Consider the following 17,815-nt stretch of genomic DNA (forward strand, 5'->3'; position numbering starts at 1 on the left):
CTATTTGAGTTTTGTATGTAAACCCTCTTCATGTACAGCACCATGGAATCAATGGTGCTCTGAAAAATCTCTATATATAATTGTCTAAGGTCCACTTCCGTCTGTTTGTCTGTTTTCCACTTCTGTCTGTTTGTCTGTCACAGAAATCCCGCATTGCTGATTGGTCAAGGCCGGCTCGGCGCGACCAATCAGCGACAGGCACAGTCTGGCCGCAAATTGGCCCCTCCCTACTACCCTCCAGTCAGTGCCCCCTCCATACTCCCCTCTAGTCAGTGCCCACATAGCGTTTTAGCAGTCCGTTAAACGGACTGCGTTACACCATGGCATAATGCGGTGTAACGCAGTCCGTTAACGCTGCCATTAACCCTGTAAGTGTGACCAACATTTTACTATTAATGCTGCCTATGCTGCATCAATAGCAAAAACATATAATGTTAAAAATAATAGTAAAAAAACCCATTATATTCTCACCTTCCGGCATCCGCAGAGGCATTTCCCGCTCCTCGCGATGCTCCAGTCCCAAGAATGTATTGCGGCAACGACCCATGATGACGTAGTGGTCTAGCGAGACCGCTACATCATCATGGGTTATTGCTGCAAGGCATAACTTGGAACGGAGCATCGCGAGGAGCATTGCTAAAGGCCTGGGCTGGATCCAGGGGCCGCCGGAAGGTGAGTATACAACTATTTTTTATTTTCATTATTTTTTTTAACAGCGATATGGTGCCCACATTGCTATATACTACATGGGCTGTGTTATATACTATGTGGGCTGTGTTACATACTGCGTGTGCTGTGTTACTGTATATACTGCATCGGCTGTGTTATATACTACGTCGCTGTGCTCTACACTACGTGGGCTGTGCTTTATACTATGTGGCTGTGCAATATACTACGTGGCTGTGCTATATACTACATGGCTGTGTTATATACTATGTGGACTGTGTTATATACTGCATGGGGTGTGCTATATACTATGTGGGCTGTGCTATATACTACGTGGGCTGTATTATATACTTTGTGGGCTGTATTATATACTGTGTGGGCTGTGCTATATACTACGTGGCTTTGCAATACACTACGTGGCTGTGCTATAAACTATGTGGCTGTGTTATATACTATGTAGCTGTGCTCTATACTATGTGCCTGTGCTATATACTACTTCGCTGTGCTATATAATACGTGGCTGTGCTATATACTACATGGCTATGTTATATACTATGTGGGCTGTGTTATATACTACGTGGGCTGTGTTATATACTGTGTGGGCTGTGCTATATACTATGTGGCTCTGCAATATATTAGGTGGCTGTGCTATATACTACGTGGCTGTGTTACATACTACGTAGCTGTGCTTTATACTTTGTGTCTGTGCTATATACTACGTGGCTGTGCTATATACTACGTGGCTGTGTTATATACTGTGTGGGCTGTGCTATATACTACGTGGCTGTGTTATATACTGTGTGAGCTGTGCTATATACTACGTGGCTGCTATATACTATGTGGCTTTGCTATATACTATGTGGGCTGTGTTATATGCTATATGAGCTGTGAGACTCTTTCGCCCGGGGCCCTCAAAAACCTACAGCTGGCCCTAGCTTCACTGAATGATTGTGGCCGGCTGGCCATGAACAATCAGCGACAGGTGCAGTCTGGCCGCAAATTGCAGCAGGATTTGAACCCCGCTTTGCTAATTGGTCGCTCCCGGCCGGCCGAATCGTGTGTATTCATTGCATTATTCTGTAATCTTCGTAAATAAACTACATAAATATTCTAGAATACTCAATGCGTTAGAATCGGGCCACCATCTAGTTAATAATAATCATCCATCGCATGATGCTCCGCCCAGTCCTCACCCTTGCCCTCATTGCTGGTGTACACATAGCAGAAAGCTGCAGCACTTTTGCACCCGTGTTTCAATAAAATCATCATCAGAGATGTACTACGGTGGTCAACCTTTTTGCACTGCCCCTCCCACATACTCATCCTCCAACAGAACATCTAGTTAGGCATCAGTGCACTCCATCTCTTCCACTTGTGCTTACAGGGTCAAGTGAATGGCCCCATAACCACAGCCAGCAGAGTCATCAAAAAGCAGAAGTGACTGCCGCATGATTTGTGGCTCAGACTGCTTTCCTGATTTGCAAGGGGTAAGGTGGAAGCCGTACCAATGGGTCACTGTACAAAATCTACACTATCAGCAGTGGACCGAGAGGAAGGCAAATCGAAGGCTGAAGGCAGTCTCAACTAACCCACCTAAAACCACTTCTACTTGTTGTGGCCTCACTACTAATCCAACTATACTCGGCCCTACAAATTACACATAACGTCCTGTCACCAGCATGCACCAGAGGAAGGTGTTTCTTTTGGGCACATAGCAGGAACAGATCAACCTTGTGCTCTCTCTCCGTGCAGCAGCTACACCACCACCAGCAGTAACACTGCCTCATCTCCTATTTGATGCTCTCCTCATTATTTTCATCCCCAATAAGTGCTGAGCATTATACGACCTGTATAGAGAGGGGGTTCCAGCAGATAATCACACTGTGAAAATAAAGAGTAAACTTGCACTAAGATAGTTAGAGCAGGAAACTACCTTAGCGCAAGTTTACTCTTTATTATTATATTATTTATTTTAGCGACAAGTGGATTGTGGAATGCTTGCTGCAGGTTCAGGAGGGTAATATTGCTGCGCTACATGGTTTTATTTATTTTTATTTCTGTATCTGATCATTATACTGCCTGTTTTTACAGTTCGCAAAAAAAAAAAGAGTGTGGGCTACCTCCTCCTCATATGCCTATTTCACCTACACCGCTACCTCCACCTCTTCCACATACTCCAGAATAGGTTCCTCAATCTCTTATAGCCCGATATCTTCTGATTACAAAAGCTAACTTCATATTTTTCAAGAAATACATTTGAAAAAGTTGCTCTGTGTAATATCTTCCTTAGCATCTGGGATGCTTTTGGTTAGGGAACAGAGGAGGAAAACCGAAACAGGTTTTATTGAATAGAAATTCCACCACAGTCAAAAAGGCTAATGCAACACCTGCCAGAAATATTGGTGAAGCATGAACGTATCTCCAATTTCACAATTTAAGCAGGTGTCCAAAACAGATCAGAACTGTTAATCAGTTCAATTTACAGTACTCTTTATTTCAGTAAAACATTTTATGTCCATTCTTTTTCACCACTGTTGTTATGCTGAGACTCTGCATAAAAAGTATGTGACTGATTAAAGTTTAAAAGGATTAGTCAGACTATGTGTCATTTTCTCTATGTATCAACATACTATTGTGTCTCATACTAAGGATGTTCTAATACATTGTTAATAGAGGAAGTAATATTGCATTTTCAACATTGCAGACATGAAATACTGAAATATAAAATGCACCACCCTGCTTTTATGGAGAAACAAATGAAATGCAAATATAGTGTTACACAATGATTGGGGCCATGAAAATACTGGCAATCAAGTTTCTAAAATGACTTGGGTTTTTCAATAACGCAGACATGAAAACTAACCAACCCTGACCATCAGCCTGGTTTCTGTCAAAACGTCATAAATTCACAAATCAAAGGCATATTCAGGGAGAAAGAAAGAGCTGGCTTTTGGCCCGGACGCAGCTGGGAGGGGGCACCTTTGGTCCAATTGATACGGCATTTCAAAGTGTCTCCCAGCCAGCTGCATTTTGTATCCCCCCATAGTGCTGACAGCTGGTTCAGAGAAGTTGATCCTACAAAATCATGGAGTCAATAGTCCACAATATAGTATATAAATTAACAGTTTATTATGTTATACAAAACAGGCATTAAAATAGACATACAAATTTAAAGTCTAGAGCAGAGACTCTGGTACTCAGGGAAGGGCAGAGTGGATTCTCAATATATACAATTGTTTTCAGCAGGCATACAAGTGGTTATGCAGTGCTGATGATGGTGTCATCAGTGCTAAGCATGGTGCTGGAATATTCAAAGCAGCGCAAAATGCCACACATGTCATGGCCCACTTATAGGTGGTGAAGTGTGTTTGTTCAGCCGAGCGACTCACTACTGTGTTCTGCAGCTGGAATTACACTGTTGCCTACTACTACTCACTCACATAGCCTCTCCAGCATGTGCAGGCTGGTGTTCCACCTCGTTGGTACATCTCCTGGACAGAGGAATGTCCAGAAATCCTTGGTGGTGATAGGACATGCGGTCCAACGCCATCCTTCTCTGGACCAGCTGCCCAGAGGGAAGTTTTGGAGATATTGACCCAGAGGGAAGTTTTGGATATGTAAAGTCCCTGGCCGTTCTTACTGGTCCACATGTCAGTAGTTATGTGGACCTTGCCACTGATGGCTTTGCACAGTGCACACCTGATTTGTCAGGGCAGGGATGGCCTATGTGAAAAAGTATTAGTGGCTGGGAAAATCATACTGTGTGACAGCCACTGACATCAGTTTTCAGAAGCTGTCCATATCGACCAGCCAGAATGGCAGCATTTTGAAGGCGAGTAATTTTGCAATGCTGGCTTTCATGACTATGGCTTGTAGGTCGCTAGGGGGTATCTCCTTTTTTGAGGTTTTGAGGGATAGGGAGCTGAACACTTCCATGGGAAGGTGTGGAGAAGCTCAGTGACACTGGAGGTGGTGATGCTGTCACATCCTCTCTGTGGAAAGACAGGTGACCCTGTTGATCATGAGCAGAAGGAAGAGGTTGAGACCGCAGGAGAAGAGGGAGCAAGAGGAGGCTAACATCTGTCATACTTTTTAAGATGTAAACTCCTCTGCAGTTCGTACTTAAATTTTAGATGCCTCATCATGCAGGTGGTGCTCAGATTTTAAAAAAGGTATTCCTCGCTTCAGGCTCTGACTGCACAGAATGCACACCTCCTGTCGCTTGTCATCAGAACATTCCCTAAAGGAATGCTACACCAGGGAGCTCCTTTGAGCTGGCTTTGGTGTGCTCATTTTCTTGGCATGATGTGCAGTAGCAGCTGAAGTACTGGCTAGGGGCTGGCTGCTGTGCTTTTCCTCCTGCTCAGTATTTTGCTGTGCTGCTTGGGCAGTATGACCACATACTCTTTTTCTGAAGTTAGAACATCACTATGATGGAATATTCTACATGTAGGTTTTACGACCTCATCATTCCTAGCATCATTTTCCACCCATTCCGCGCCCCTGCCCTCTTTGATGGGCACACTGAAGAAAGACGAAGGAGTTGACACCTGTATTTCATCATCCTCAGAGATGTGCTGCAATGGTCAGCTGATTGTGTGCACTGGCTCTGCCACGTACTCATCTTCCTATGTAACAAGTGGTTTGCCATCTGTGCACTCAGTCTCTTCAACTTGTGGAGCAGGGCCAGGTGGATAGGCCTCAGAACACAGCCAGTGGAGTCATCAAACAGCAGAAGACACTGCTGTCTGGCTTGGCGCTCAGTTTGGCTGTTTTGAAATGTGGTGAGGTGAAATAATGATGACCATGTGAAGAAAAATTGATTCAGCTCCAGAAATCCCATGAAATGAATGTTTATTGAAAATTCTTAAATTCCATTATAACAGCATAGTATCCACTTACCCTAAAAGGAGTAATTCACACTGGCAGATGAATTTCAGATCCCTAGGTCTTTAGTCACTGCATTGTGGCTTCAGTTGGGTGAGCTGACTTTTTACACAAAAATAACTATTTTATAAAAAAATATATATTTTTGCATCACTTTATTCTGAGAGCTATAGCTTGCTCATTTCTTTGCTGATGGATCAGTATGGTGTCTTGTTTTTTGTGGAACAAGATGATGTTTTCAGCAATATAATTTTTATTTACATTTGACTTTTACAGTAATTGCATTTTATTTCACTTTTCTTGGGTGAAATGATGAAAATGCATACTTTTTTTACATTTTTTTAAGGAAGTTGAAGGGGTTAACTAGATTGACAGTTTTATAGACCATGTCATTCTGAGCATGGTAATACAAAATATGTGCACTGTAACAACACCATGTTTATCCTTAAAGGGAACCTGTCGCCCCTAAAATTGATGGTGAGGTAAGCTCACCATCATCAGGGGCTTATCTACAGCATTCTGTAATGCTGTAAATAAGCCGCTGATGTTACCTGAAAGAGGAGAAAAAGACAGTAGATTATACTCACCCAGGGGCGCCGGGCCTCTGACCTTTCCGGCGCCTGCGCACTGCAGTACTTTCCTCTGCCCTCAACAGGGCAGACAAAGTACGCCTGCGCTGGAGCCGCGGCATGAAGACCAGAAGAGGACGTCATGGAATGAAGATAGGAGGCGCCGGAGCGGACCTGAGACACCCATTTGACCGGACCGCCGCAGGACCGCCCCTGGGTGAGTATAATCTAACCTCTTTTTCTCATCTTTCAGGTTACATCAGGGGCTTCTCTACAGCATTACAGAATGCTGTAGATAAGCCCCTGATGATGGTGAGCTTACCTCACCATCGATTATGGGGGTGACAGGTTCCCCTAAATTATGCCAGACATATATTCAATAGGCCCAGGGACATGAGCTATTGTTCATATGAGACTGAACATTCACTCTTATTGTAAATTAAATTGTTGTTTTTTGAATTGTTGAATGGCTGCTGTTTATCTTTTGTATCAGTCCTTGCAGCTTATTGTTGTTCTGCTTATCCTTGGAAAACAAAGCACAGGTTAATTGAACAAACAATGAAAAAGGTTTACAAACAAGACTCATGATTTGCCAAACAATGGTACTGTTATACATATTGGTACCTTGGACACATGTCAAAGACTGTCTATAGGGCCAGGGCCCCATGCATGGAGCCCATCTGCCTGCCGACCCAGATGGTCAACGTCTGTCAAAAAGAGCCATCAGGGTCTGGGGGACGCTACCCCTCGGATATACCAGCAGAGGATGACGTGATATACCCTGTCCACACTATATGGCAGATTGACAACCCTATACCAGTTTCCACCATCGCCACATCCAGCTTGTCAAGAATTGTAATATCAAGGTCCAGGGACTGGACACTGGGTCAGCCCAGATATTGTACCCCCAGATCACCATTTACCAGGCAACCAAATGGCCATCTCCCAGTCTGGGGGTCAGCAGTTGGGGAAAGGGCGCATTTATGTGGGCAGATGAACAGGAGAAGGAGCTGGATGATTGCTGAGCGGAGATGGAAGCGATCCCACTCTGCCGACCACTTCACTGCATACAAGCAGTCCCTCGCCAGCTTCAAGTCTGCGCTCACTGCCGCAAAACAAACTTACTTCTCATCCCTCATATCCTCCCTGTCCCACAACCCTAAACAGCTTTTCAACACTTTCAATTCTCTACTCCGTCCCCCCACACCTCCTCCCTCCCCCCTCATTTCTGCTGATGACTTCGCCTCTTTCTTTAAACAGAAGATCGATACGATCAGAGAAAGCTTTGGCCCACAGCGCCCACTGCCCCTCTTAGCTGCTCAACCCTGCTCCTCCAAAACCAGCTTCTCCACCATGACAGAAGATCAGCTCTCCACCCTCCTGTCAAGATCACACCTCACCACCTGCACGCTTGACCCGCTCCCATCCCACCTCATCCCTAACCTTTCCACGGTCTTCATCCCAACCCTAACCCACCTCTTCAACCTCTCACTCACAACAGGTGTCTTTCCCTCATCCTTCAAGCATGCCAAGATCACACCCATCCTCAAAAAGCCCTCCCTCGACCCATCCTCTGTGTCTAGCTATCGCCCAATATCTCTTCTCCCTTATGCCTCCAAATTGCTGGAGCAACACGTCCATCTTGAACTGTCCTCCCACTTCTCCTCCTGCTCCCTCTTTGATCGGTTACAATCAGGCTTCCGTTCCCATCACTCAACTGAAACTGCCCTAACTAAAGTCACCAATGACCTACTAACTGCCAGGAGCAAGCGACACTACTCTGTCCTCCTTCTCCTGGACTTGTCTTCTGCCTTTGACACTGTAGACCACTCCCTTTTGCTACAAATCCTCTCATCCCTTGGCATCACAGACTTGGCCCTTTCCTGGATCTCGTCATATCTGACAGACCGAACATTCAGTGTCTCCCTCCCCCACACCACCTCCTCACTTCGCCCCTTGTCAGTCGGTGTTCCTCAAGGCTCTGTTCTAGGACCCCTACTCTTCTCCATCTACACTTTCGGCCTGGGACAGCTCATAGAATCCCACGGTATGCAGTACCATCTCTACGCTGACGACACGCAGATCTACCTCTCCGGACCTGACCTCTCCTCCTTACTTACCAAAATCCTGCACTGTCTGTCTGCCATTTCAGCCTTCTTTTCTGCTCGCTTTCTACAACTGAACATGGACAAAACAGAATTCATCATCTTTCCCCCATCTCACTCTACCCCTCCACCAGACCTATCCATCAATGTCAATGGCTGCTCACTATCCCCAGTCCCACACGCCCGGTGCCTCGGGGTGATCCTCGACTCTGCCCTCTCTTTCATCCACATATCCAAGCCCTTGCCTCCTCCTGTCGTCTCAAACTCAAAAATATTTCCCGGATCCGTGCTTTCCCTGACCGCAACACTGCAAAAACGCTAGTGCATGCCCTTATCATCTCCCGCCTCGACTACTGCAACCTCCTACTCTCTGGACTCCCCTCTAGCACTCTGGCACCACTCCAATCCATCCTACACTCTGCTGCCCGACTAATCCACCTGTCCCCCCACTATTCCCCAGCCTCTCCCCTGTGTCAAGCCCTTCACTGGCTTCCTATCGCCCAGAGACTCCAGTTCAAAACCCTCACACTGACATACAAAGCCATCCACAACCTGTCTCCTCCATACATCTGTGACATGGTCTCCCGGTACCTACCTACACGCGACCTCCGATCCTCCCAAGACCTCCTTCTCTACTCCCCTCTCATCTCTTCTTCCCATAACCGCATCCAAGACTTCTCCCGTGCTTCCCCCATACTCTGGAACTCTCTACCCCAACACATCAGACTTGCGCCTACCATAGAAACCTTCAAAAAGAACCTGAAGACTCATCTCTTCCGACAAGCCTACAGCCTGCAGTGATCCTCAACCTACTGAACAGCCGCACAGCCAGCTCTTCCCTCTCCTAGTGTATCCTCACCCACCCCCTGCAGACTGTGAGCCCTCGCGGGCAGGGTCCTCCCTCCTTATGTACCTGTGTACCTTGTTTTTTGCTCATGTTTAATGAATTTTGTCTATATTTGCCCCCTTTTTCATATGTACAGCGCCATGGAATAAATGGCGCTATAAAAATGTATAATAATAATAATAATAATAATGAGTTGTTCCATCTAAATGAACGGATCCATGCCATCAAGCTAATGAATTGTGGGGGAGGTGGTGCCACACTGTTCATCTTCATCAGCATCCAGGATCCGCGGGATGTGTAGGATGCCATGTTTGGACTCAATGGGTAAAAGTTCAGATCTCGTTGGTTACGTGTGGAGTTTCTCAAGTCAAGACAAGTGCCAGGGGGAGGTTATGGAGAAACCTGTAGGAGGAATAGACCCCCAATACCAGCCCAATGAATACAGAGTCCTCGTCTCCAAACTTCCCTCATCAGGAAGTTGGCAGGATCTAAAAGATCATATGAGAGAAGCTGGAGATGTCTGCTATACTGATGTGCACTAGGATGGCATGTGGATTTTGGAGTTTACTTGCAAGAAAGATATGGATTATGCTTTGAAGAAACTGGATGATACAAAGTTTAGTTCATGAAGGTGAAACCTCTTACATTCGTGTCTCTGCTGAAAGAAATACTGATGGACTGATGGACCATCCCAGACAAGTGGAGAAGGATGATCGGAAGCCTACTACATCTGGCTAATTAAGAAGGAGGAGGAATGTGATGACACTGCATTTATTCTTCATTATGACAGACGCATATTCAGTAGGCCCAGGGAGTTATTATTCATATAAAACTGAACATTGACTCTTATTGTAGATGGAATTGATGTTTCTTGAATTGTGAATGGCTGTTTTTTATCTATTGCATAAGTCTTTGCAGCTTATTGCTCTGCTTTCCAAGGGAAACAAAGGCATAGGATAATTGAACAATCAATGTTTGTTAATATGTCGATTATCCATTGGGCATGCAGCTAATTGTTCAGCAAATATTGAAGGACAAATGGTGCAGGTTATTTGAACTCTAAAACATTAAGAGATGACCTCCTCCCACCTTTCCCCAATCCTGTGGAAAAATGCCTGAATAAGAAATGTGAACTATGAAAGAAGGATCTGCCTCTGTTTCCACAGACTCTACATGACAGTTCCCAAGGCACTATGACTCCAACCAGGACAATACAAATTTGACACATTACAGGATGTCAATTTAAGGGAGCACGACCTCAGCTAGAGGAATTCAGATCTGCTCCATTGACCATCACTGAGCTCTCAAAGATGTTTGGAGAGTTTAAGTTGGGACAATCAGGTCACCTGGCCACATACCTCAATGGACTCTGTCAGCTTCCTAAGCTTGCCCACTACCTCCTCTCTGTGGGTGCCCACTGCCCAAAGTGGGGTGCTACTGGTTGGAGTAGTTGTCCCTGGAAGCCCCAAAGTTGCAGATGTTCTAATTCACAGCAAGCTAGCGGAAGAAGGAGACTCTCATTTGCACCATCTTATGTACTTGCTGTGTCTGTACCCTATGTCATTGACTGTTGTTGATCAAATAAATTAGTAGTACCCTAATTTTTTACTCTTCTTAACCTGTGTTGTCTGAGTAGTATTATGCCCATAGGAAAGGAGTACGGGTGTTCAGTGGGATGAGCCCTGGTCATGTGGTCTTTCTAAAGGACAGCCATGCCAAAGGATGAGACATGCACTTTTTGTTCACTTTTTTTTACCTAAATATACCGTAAGTATTTATAAAGACAGCTAGGCCAGAGGACTCCACATGCACTTCTTTGTTTTTGTTTTTTTACATAGATATAGGTATTTATAGATATAATATGTTTTTTCATCTTTGTATTATTTGGGGATTTTTATTTTGTCATTTTACTTTTTTTTTACTTTTTTTACTTAGTCCCTCTATAGGACTTTAACTTTCAAACTCTGTTTGCTGATGTAATGCATTGCATTGCACCAGCATTGCAATGCACTATACATGTCAGTGTTGCACTGAGAGAAGCCTCTTAGACCATTGTCTAAGTAGGACACTATTGCTAACAGATCCGAGATTGTCATGTTGAATTTGGACTGCCATTATGACCTTGCGGGGGCACTAATCAGAAGAGTGAGGGAGCCCCGACCTCTCCTAACTGACTAAATTTTGTGATCGATATAGATCATAGCATTTAGTGGGCCAAACTGACAGGGGGCGGTGCGGACACCACTCCTGGCTGTGATAGCCAGAGCTTAGCTATCATGTAAGATGATCTCCAGGCAGCGACCATTGGTCCAGCTCTTGTGCCATGACGTACCTATACATCACTGCTCAGGAACCGCTATCTGACGTCAAATGTCGTGAAGTGGTTATGTTTAGACTGCAAAATTCCAGTCTTGATGATTTGGGAGCATAATATTTTTAGGTTGCCTAAAATATTGCCTGCTGGAATGGCTGGTTAGAAAGGTACTTTAGGGTAAGTTTGCCAATTATAGTAACTAAGGCACCATATTGCCGCATTCAAAGTACAATGCAAAACAATATTATGGGATATATAGAGAGTATATATGATTTTGGATTGCCACCAGTCAAATGTTGTATACCCTCTGTTTTTTTATTATACAATATTATTTCTCCTATTAGTGATGATTTTTCCCTCTTTATTTTTAGTAACAGTGATACAGTCATTAATAAATGAGATGTCAATAAGACGAAGAATGCGATGGGAAATATTTAGTAAGATAACATGTTTGTCATTTATTGGTAGTTACTTGTGTAATTAAATTCTATTGTGTTTCTTTACGAAGATGCCTGGGACATTTGCTCATAATTACATTACATTTTCAGCTCTGCAGAAATGACAGACAGAAATATAGAGACACCACCCTGCTTTTCAGGAAAAGAAAAATCATTAAATGCAAATATAACATTGCCCAATTCCTAGGGTCTCTGAGCACATCACTCTCAAGCATATAAAAACAACAGAGATAGAAGAGACAAAACAGTCAAACCCAGAAAAGTCTTTGTGTTCAGTTATCTCTTACATCTAACATACAAGCTCTTCAGGAGAACCATGTCTGGTGTGAAGGGACAACAGAAGAAATGCCCAGAGCCTTGCCCACCACCCAAACAGCACTGCCAGGATCGTAAGTACATTATTTTTGCAGTTTTCAAATTTCTTTATTTTATATATTTTTAGTTATTAATAAGGTAAATGTATATCTGCCGACAGAAGACAGCATCCTTAGCAGAAGAGTAGTTCTTTCTGAATATAAATGTTTGTTTTTTTCTGGGGTAAACTTAGACATTGGTTATTCATATTCAAGTCTGGTTTTGATAAGATCCTTAGGAATTATTTACTCAGTTCTTGAGCAGAAACAAATTGTAGGGATTTAAAAAAAAACTAGCTAAACTTAACGTTTTATTTTTTTTATAATATAAGGAATATACATTTCATTTATATAAATTAAACAAATATACATTTTTTTTAACGCTTAATTTGCACAATGCTTGAGTTATCTCCACCGAGACAGGAAAGTGTTAATATTTTGTTAACCATTTACTTATTCTTTGAATTCACTGATTGGCTGTAATGGTCAGGTGACTGACAGACAGGATATCATCACTTCCAGTGGGATGAAATTCTGTTCATCATTCATCTGACCGCTGCATTTAAAAGCATGGCTCTAGCTGTCCCACATATATTCAGTGATCGGCTATAGCCGTCAGATAACTGAAAACTTTTAAAAAATTACTTTCGCACCCAGCAAAAATCAGAGTGTCTTTACTGGAATAATTCTATTAGTAACTTATACTTATTTATCTTACAAAGATCTCAAATCTTGAATATTCTAGAAAAACATCTTTAACCCCTTTCTGCCATCGGATGGAATAGTACGTCCGATGGCAGATCCCCTGCTTTGATGCAGGCTCCGGCATGGAGGCTATTGAAGCATGGCAAAAGTAAAAAGAAAATTAAAAAAATATGAAAAAAGTAAAAATAATATAAAAGTTCAAATCACCCCCCCCCTTCGCCTCATTCAAAATAAAACAATAAAAAAAATAAACCTACTCATATTTGGTATCACTGTGTTCAGAATTGCCCGATCTATCAATGAAAAAAGGGATTAACCTGATTGCTTGAAAAAAATTAAAACACCAGAAACACATTTTTTTGGTCGCCACGACATTGCATTAAAATGCAATCACGGGTGATCAAAAGAACTTATCTGCACTGAAATAGTATCTTTAAAAACATCAGCTTGGCACACAAAAAATAAGCCCTCACCCGACCTGAGATCCCCAAAAATGGGGACGCTACGGTTCTCGAAAAATTGCTCAATTTGTTTTTAAGCAAATTCTGGAATTTTTTTCACCACTTAGATAAAAAAATAACCTAGAGATGTTTGGTGACTATGAACTCATAATGACCTGGATAATCATAATGGCAGGTCAGTTTTATCATTTAGTGAACCTAGCAAAAAAGCCAAGCAAAAAACAAGTGTGGGATTGCATTTTTTTTGCAATTTCACCGCACTTGGAACATTTTTCCGTTTTCTAATACACTATATGGTAAAATCAATGGTGTCGTTCAAAAGAACAACTCATCCTGCAAAATATAAGCCCTCACATGGCCATATTGATATAAAATTGATTGATATAAAAGTTATGGCTCTGGGAAGGAAGGGAGCGAAAAACGAAAATGCAAAACTAAAAAAGCTCTGGGGTTAAAGGGTTAAAGGGAACCTGTTACATGATTCATGCTGCTCAATCTGTGGGCAGCATGACTCAGAGCCTAGGTGCATGATTCCAGCCAGTTATATTATTAAAGAGATGATCTGTAGGCAAAGTAATTTTAATTCTAAATCCTTATCTATTTAGTGCTATATTCTAAACTATTTTCTAATATTATTGCATTAAAATTTCCCTTAACTTCTCTAACTGCACTATATAACTGCTCTTCTATTTTTTCCTTTCTTGTTTTTTGATGATGCTTCATTTGAGGTTCATCGGGTGGCAGAGGTTGGGGTTACTGCTGTCGCCCCTGCCCATTCCCTGAAATGAAGTGTCATCAGTGAAGCTTGTTTCTGGGTCTGGGCTAGTCTCTGTGCGCTGCGCTTTGTGCAATGTACACAATGACGGAGCGCTCTCTCTTGCCAGCTCAGATCAACAGTAATGAGCCAGCAACAAAGTGGTGTCAGAATACTTGGCATGCAGAGTCCAGTGATGTCCTTTGCAGGGGCAAAGTGTATATTGTATATTGTGACACTGCTCTGTTGCTGGCTCCTTAGGGTACCGTCACACTATACGATTTACCTACGATCACGACCAGCGATATGACCTGGCCGTGATTGTAGGTAAATCGTAGTGTGGTCGCTGGGGAGCTGTCACACAGACAGCTCTCCAGCGACCAACGATGCCGAGGTACCCGGGTAACCAGGGTAAACATCGGGTTACTAAGCGCAGGACCGCGCTTAGTAACCCGATGTTTACCCTGGTTACAAGCGTAAAACTAAAAAAAAATAAACAGCACATACTTACATTCTGGTGTCCGTCAGGTCCCTTGCCGTCTGCTTCCCGCACTGTGACTGCCGGCCGTAAAGTGAAAGTGAAAGCACGTCACCGCTGTGCTCTGCTTTCACTTTACGGCCGGCAGTCACAGTGCGGGAAGCAGACGGCAAGGGACGTGACGGACACCAGAATGTAAGTATGTGCTGTTTGTTTTTTTTTAGTTTTACGCTTGTAACCAGGGTAAACATCGGGTTACTAAGCGCGGTCCTGCGCTTAGTAACCCGATGTTTACCCTGGTTGCAAGCGAACGCATCGCTAGATCGCATCGCTAGATCGCTAGATCGGTGTCACACACACCGATCTAGAGATGCCAGCGGGAGATCCAGCGACAAAAGAAAGTTCTAAACGATCTGCTACGACGTACGATTCTCAGCAGGATCCCTGATCGCTGCTGCGTGTCAGACACAGCGATACCGTAACGATATCGCTGGAACGTCACGAATCGTACCGTCGTAGCGATCGAAATGGCAGTGTGTGACGGTACCCTTACTGTTGATCTGAGCCGGCAACAGTGAGCAGTTAACATTGAGCATGCACTGGGATTCTCAAATGAAGTGTCATCAAAAAGAAAGTAGAAAAAAAATAGAAAAGCAGTTTGACAGAATAGTTAGTAAAGCAAGGAAATCTTTAGGGAAAGTATATTAGAAAATAGTTTAGATTATGGCACTAAATAGATAGGGATTAAAAATGAAAGTGACATTGACCACCAATTTAAAGTATATATTCTCTAAATGCTGAGGTGTTTAAGAGAGAAAATAAATCATGTAGCCATGATTTTTTTCATGCTGCCCATGACAGGTTCTCTTTAAGTCTACTTTAATTGAGGATCTAGTAATAACTGCATTTACAGTACATATAATATAGACTGTACAATAGCCAAAATTATTGTTCTTTGTGCTTTGTGATGAGGATGGCTAGGATTTCTTATACAACACATTGCCTGATTTTCCTCTTTCCATATTAAATCTAACTAAATTGAATTATTTTTTATTTCAGCATGCAAACCGGTGTGCCCCGAGCCAAAATGCCCTCCTCCTCAAGGTAAAAAGAGAAGCTGAATATTTTTTATCAATATGTATTTAAAATTTTATTTTCATTATTCAAAAAAAGGTACCCAAAATGAGTTTTCATTTACCTATAATACCTGTACAAACTGTATGAACTTTCATATATCCTTTTTTCAGTGTGTAAACCACAACCTGTGTGCCATGAGCAGAAATGTCCCCCTCCTCAAGGTAAGGGAATTACTGTATCTATTTCTTGTTATATATAAAATAATTTAACTTATCAGTCATAGAGAATATTTATAACCAAATGACAATTTATTATTATTCTCACTTATCATTATAGAGTAGCATTCTAGGAATGTAAGTAAGAATAGCAATGGTGGTGTAAGTTTATTATCATTGATAAAGTGTTTTCTTTTCTGTCTTCAGTAGTGCAATGTAAACCAGTTCCACAATGCCAAAAACAACAGGACAAGCTTGTCTGAAGAAGACGTAAATGCCTTATGACAAATATAATATGAAGAGCCCTTCTGATGTTATTATATGCTTTACAAGAGAAAACACTAAATTATACCACATGGATATGTTATGATTATACAATATTAAAAACTGTAAAAAATATATAAATATGGTTTTCTGATTATTATTTATTGATTTTTAAGCGTAACTGACTTCATGATATCCTTATATTTAAACAACTTAATAAGTAGAGCTATAGGATAATGTTTAGACCTGAATATGCAATTAAACAGAGAAAGAAAATGTAAAGTGGTCCATCACTAAAGTATCAGATACATCTCCTCCCAAGAAGAAAAGTGCTGAAAATACTGGTCAAAAATGTGAACAAAAGTTCATGCAATTCTTTGTTATTTCAGGAATGTGCATATTGTAGATTAAGAGTGAGGGCAGCAAAGCCACAAAAGAACACATTGCGATTGTGTAGAGGCCCGGGTGATCCTCCAGTCTGAAAGAATTCCTGAATCTATTACAAAACATACATTTGGGAATTTAAGAATACCGTATGAAACTAGATAATAAAGCAAAGCCTGCTTTTTGTTGTCTGTCATCTCACACCACACATCACTCTATCCCTCTCTCTTTTGGTCATATAGGCCTTACATAATCTGTAGGTGAAGTTTTGGTCTTTATCCTGTTGCCAAGCTAATTATGGCCCCACTATGCAAAACCAGATAGGGTAGCTTGTCATTGCAGATTGCTGTGGTGCTGGGGAAGTGTGCTTTAAATTTGGAATAAACCACAATCATGTCCACTGTAAAGCATGAGCACACCATCACACCTCACCTCCATGGTTCATGGTGGGCAATACACAAGTAAATACCATCCACTTTTGACCACAGTACAGATTCCCACTAATTTAAGGTCCAGTTCTAGTATTGCTTAGCCCAAACAAGTCTACTTTTCTAATTTGCAATCTTCAGTAGTAGCATCTTTGACAGTTACAAGTAGTTGATAACTGAGAGGTTGCTGAGAGGTTGGTGTGGACAACATCCAGTCAGATGGACTGAGCTTGACATTAATACTGGTTGTAGAATGGAAGTAAGGAGAAGATGAGGGGAAGACAAACACCGGACTGAAGCTCATCTTAGTGAAGTTTATTTAATCTCTTGACCAACTGGAAGCAACTGTGAACAAAGCTGCTTAATACCCAATCATCTACTCCATCCATTGCGGACTAATGCAAAGGAAAATGAAGGGAGCCAGACCAGGTGCTTGCTAGTGATGAGCGAGCATGCTCAACACTACTCGGTACTCTCCCGAGTATCACGGTACTCAGTGCACTCGGCGAGCACCGAGCATTTCCAGGATTATTCGTCGGGAGCTCTGGTCTCTGCCTTAAATTTTTGCGCTTTTTACCACGCCAATGAGCATGAAGGAATTGTCTGCCATGAAGATAAAAAATTCGGCTTAAACAGCCTCAGCCAGCTCACCGACAGACCTATGAAGCACGGGAATCTTCGTCCTGACCCAGACGTGGAACAACAGCGTGCAAGAAGAAAGTAGGTGTAGATTCGAGCTCCTTAAAAACTAGAAAATCTTTATTGGTGCATATAAATATAAAATATCACAAGTCCTTACTCCTCGGTAGATGCAGACAGGAAATATAGACAACGCGCTTCGATCTATCCG

The 17,815-nt window shown here is 42.5% G+C and overlaps 1 protein-coding gene across 1 annotated transcript; it reads left to right on the plus strand.

The window, feature by feature from the left end:
• Window positions 1–12,067: 12,067 nt before the first annotated feature.
• Window positions 12,068–16,294, plus strand: LOC138667730 (small proline-rich protein 2B-like). The gene is made up of 4 exons (XM_069755831.1): window positions 12,068–12,235; window positions 15,657–15,701; window positions 15,845–15,895; window positions 16,097–16,294. The coding sequence occupies exons 1-4, from the start codon at window positions 12,163–12,165 to the stop codon at window positions 16,150–16,152; spliced, it is 225 nt and encodes a 74-aa protein (XP_069611932.1). The 5' UTR covers window positions 12,068–12,162; the 3' UTR covers window positions 16,153–16,294.
• Window positions 16,295–17,815: the final 1,521 nt, after the last annotated feature.

Source organism: Ranitomeya imitator, chromosome 2 (assembly GCF_032444005.1).
Source record: "Ranitomeya imitator isolate aRanImi1 chromosome 2, aRanImi1.pri, whole genome shotgun sequence".
Lineage (NCBI taxonomy): Eukaryota > Metazoa > Chordata > Amphibia > Anura > Dendrobatidae > Ranitomeya > Ranitomeya imitator.

Excerpts from the sequence above, each read along its gene's own strand:
- LOC138667730 (XM_069755831.1), top strand. The coding sequence starts at position 12,163 with ATGTCTGGTGTGAAGGGACAACAGAAGAAATGCCCAGAGCCTTGCCCA. Across the intron at positions 15,702-15,844 it reads AAAATGCCCTCCTCCTCAAG|TGTGTAAACCACAACCTGTG; the intron begins GTAAAAAGAGAA and ends TCCTTTTTTCAG. Across the intron at positions 15,896-16,096 it reads GAAATGTCCCCCTCCTCAAG|TAGTGCAATGTAAACCAGTT; the intron begins GTAAGGGAATTA and ends TTCTGTCTTCAG.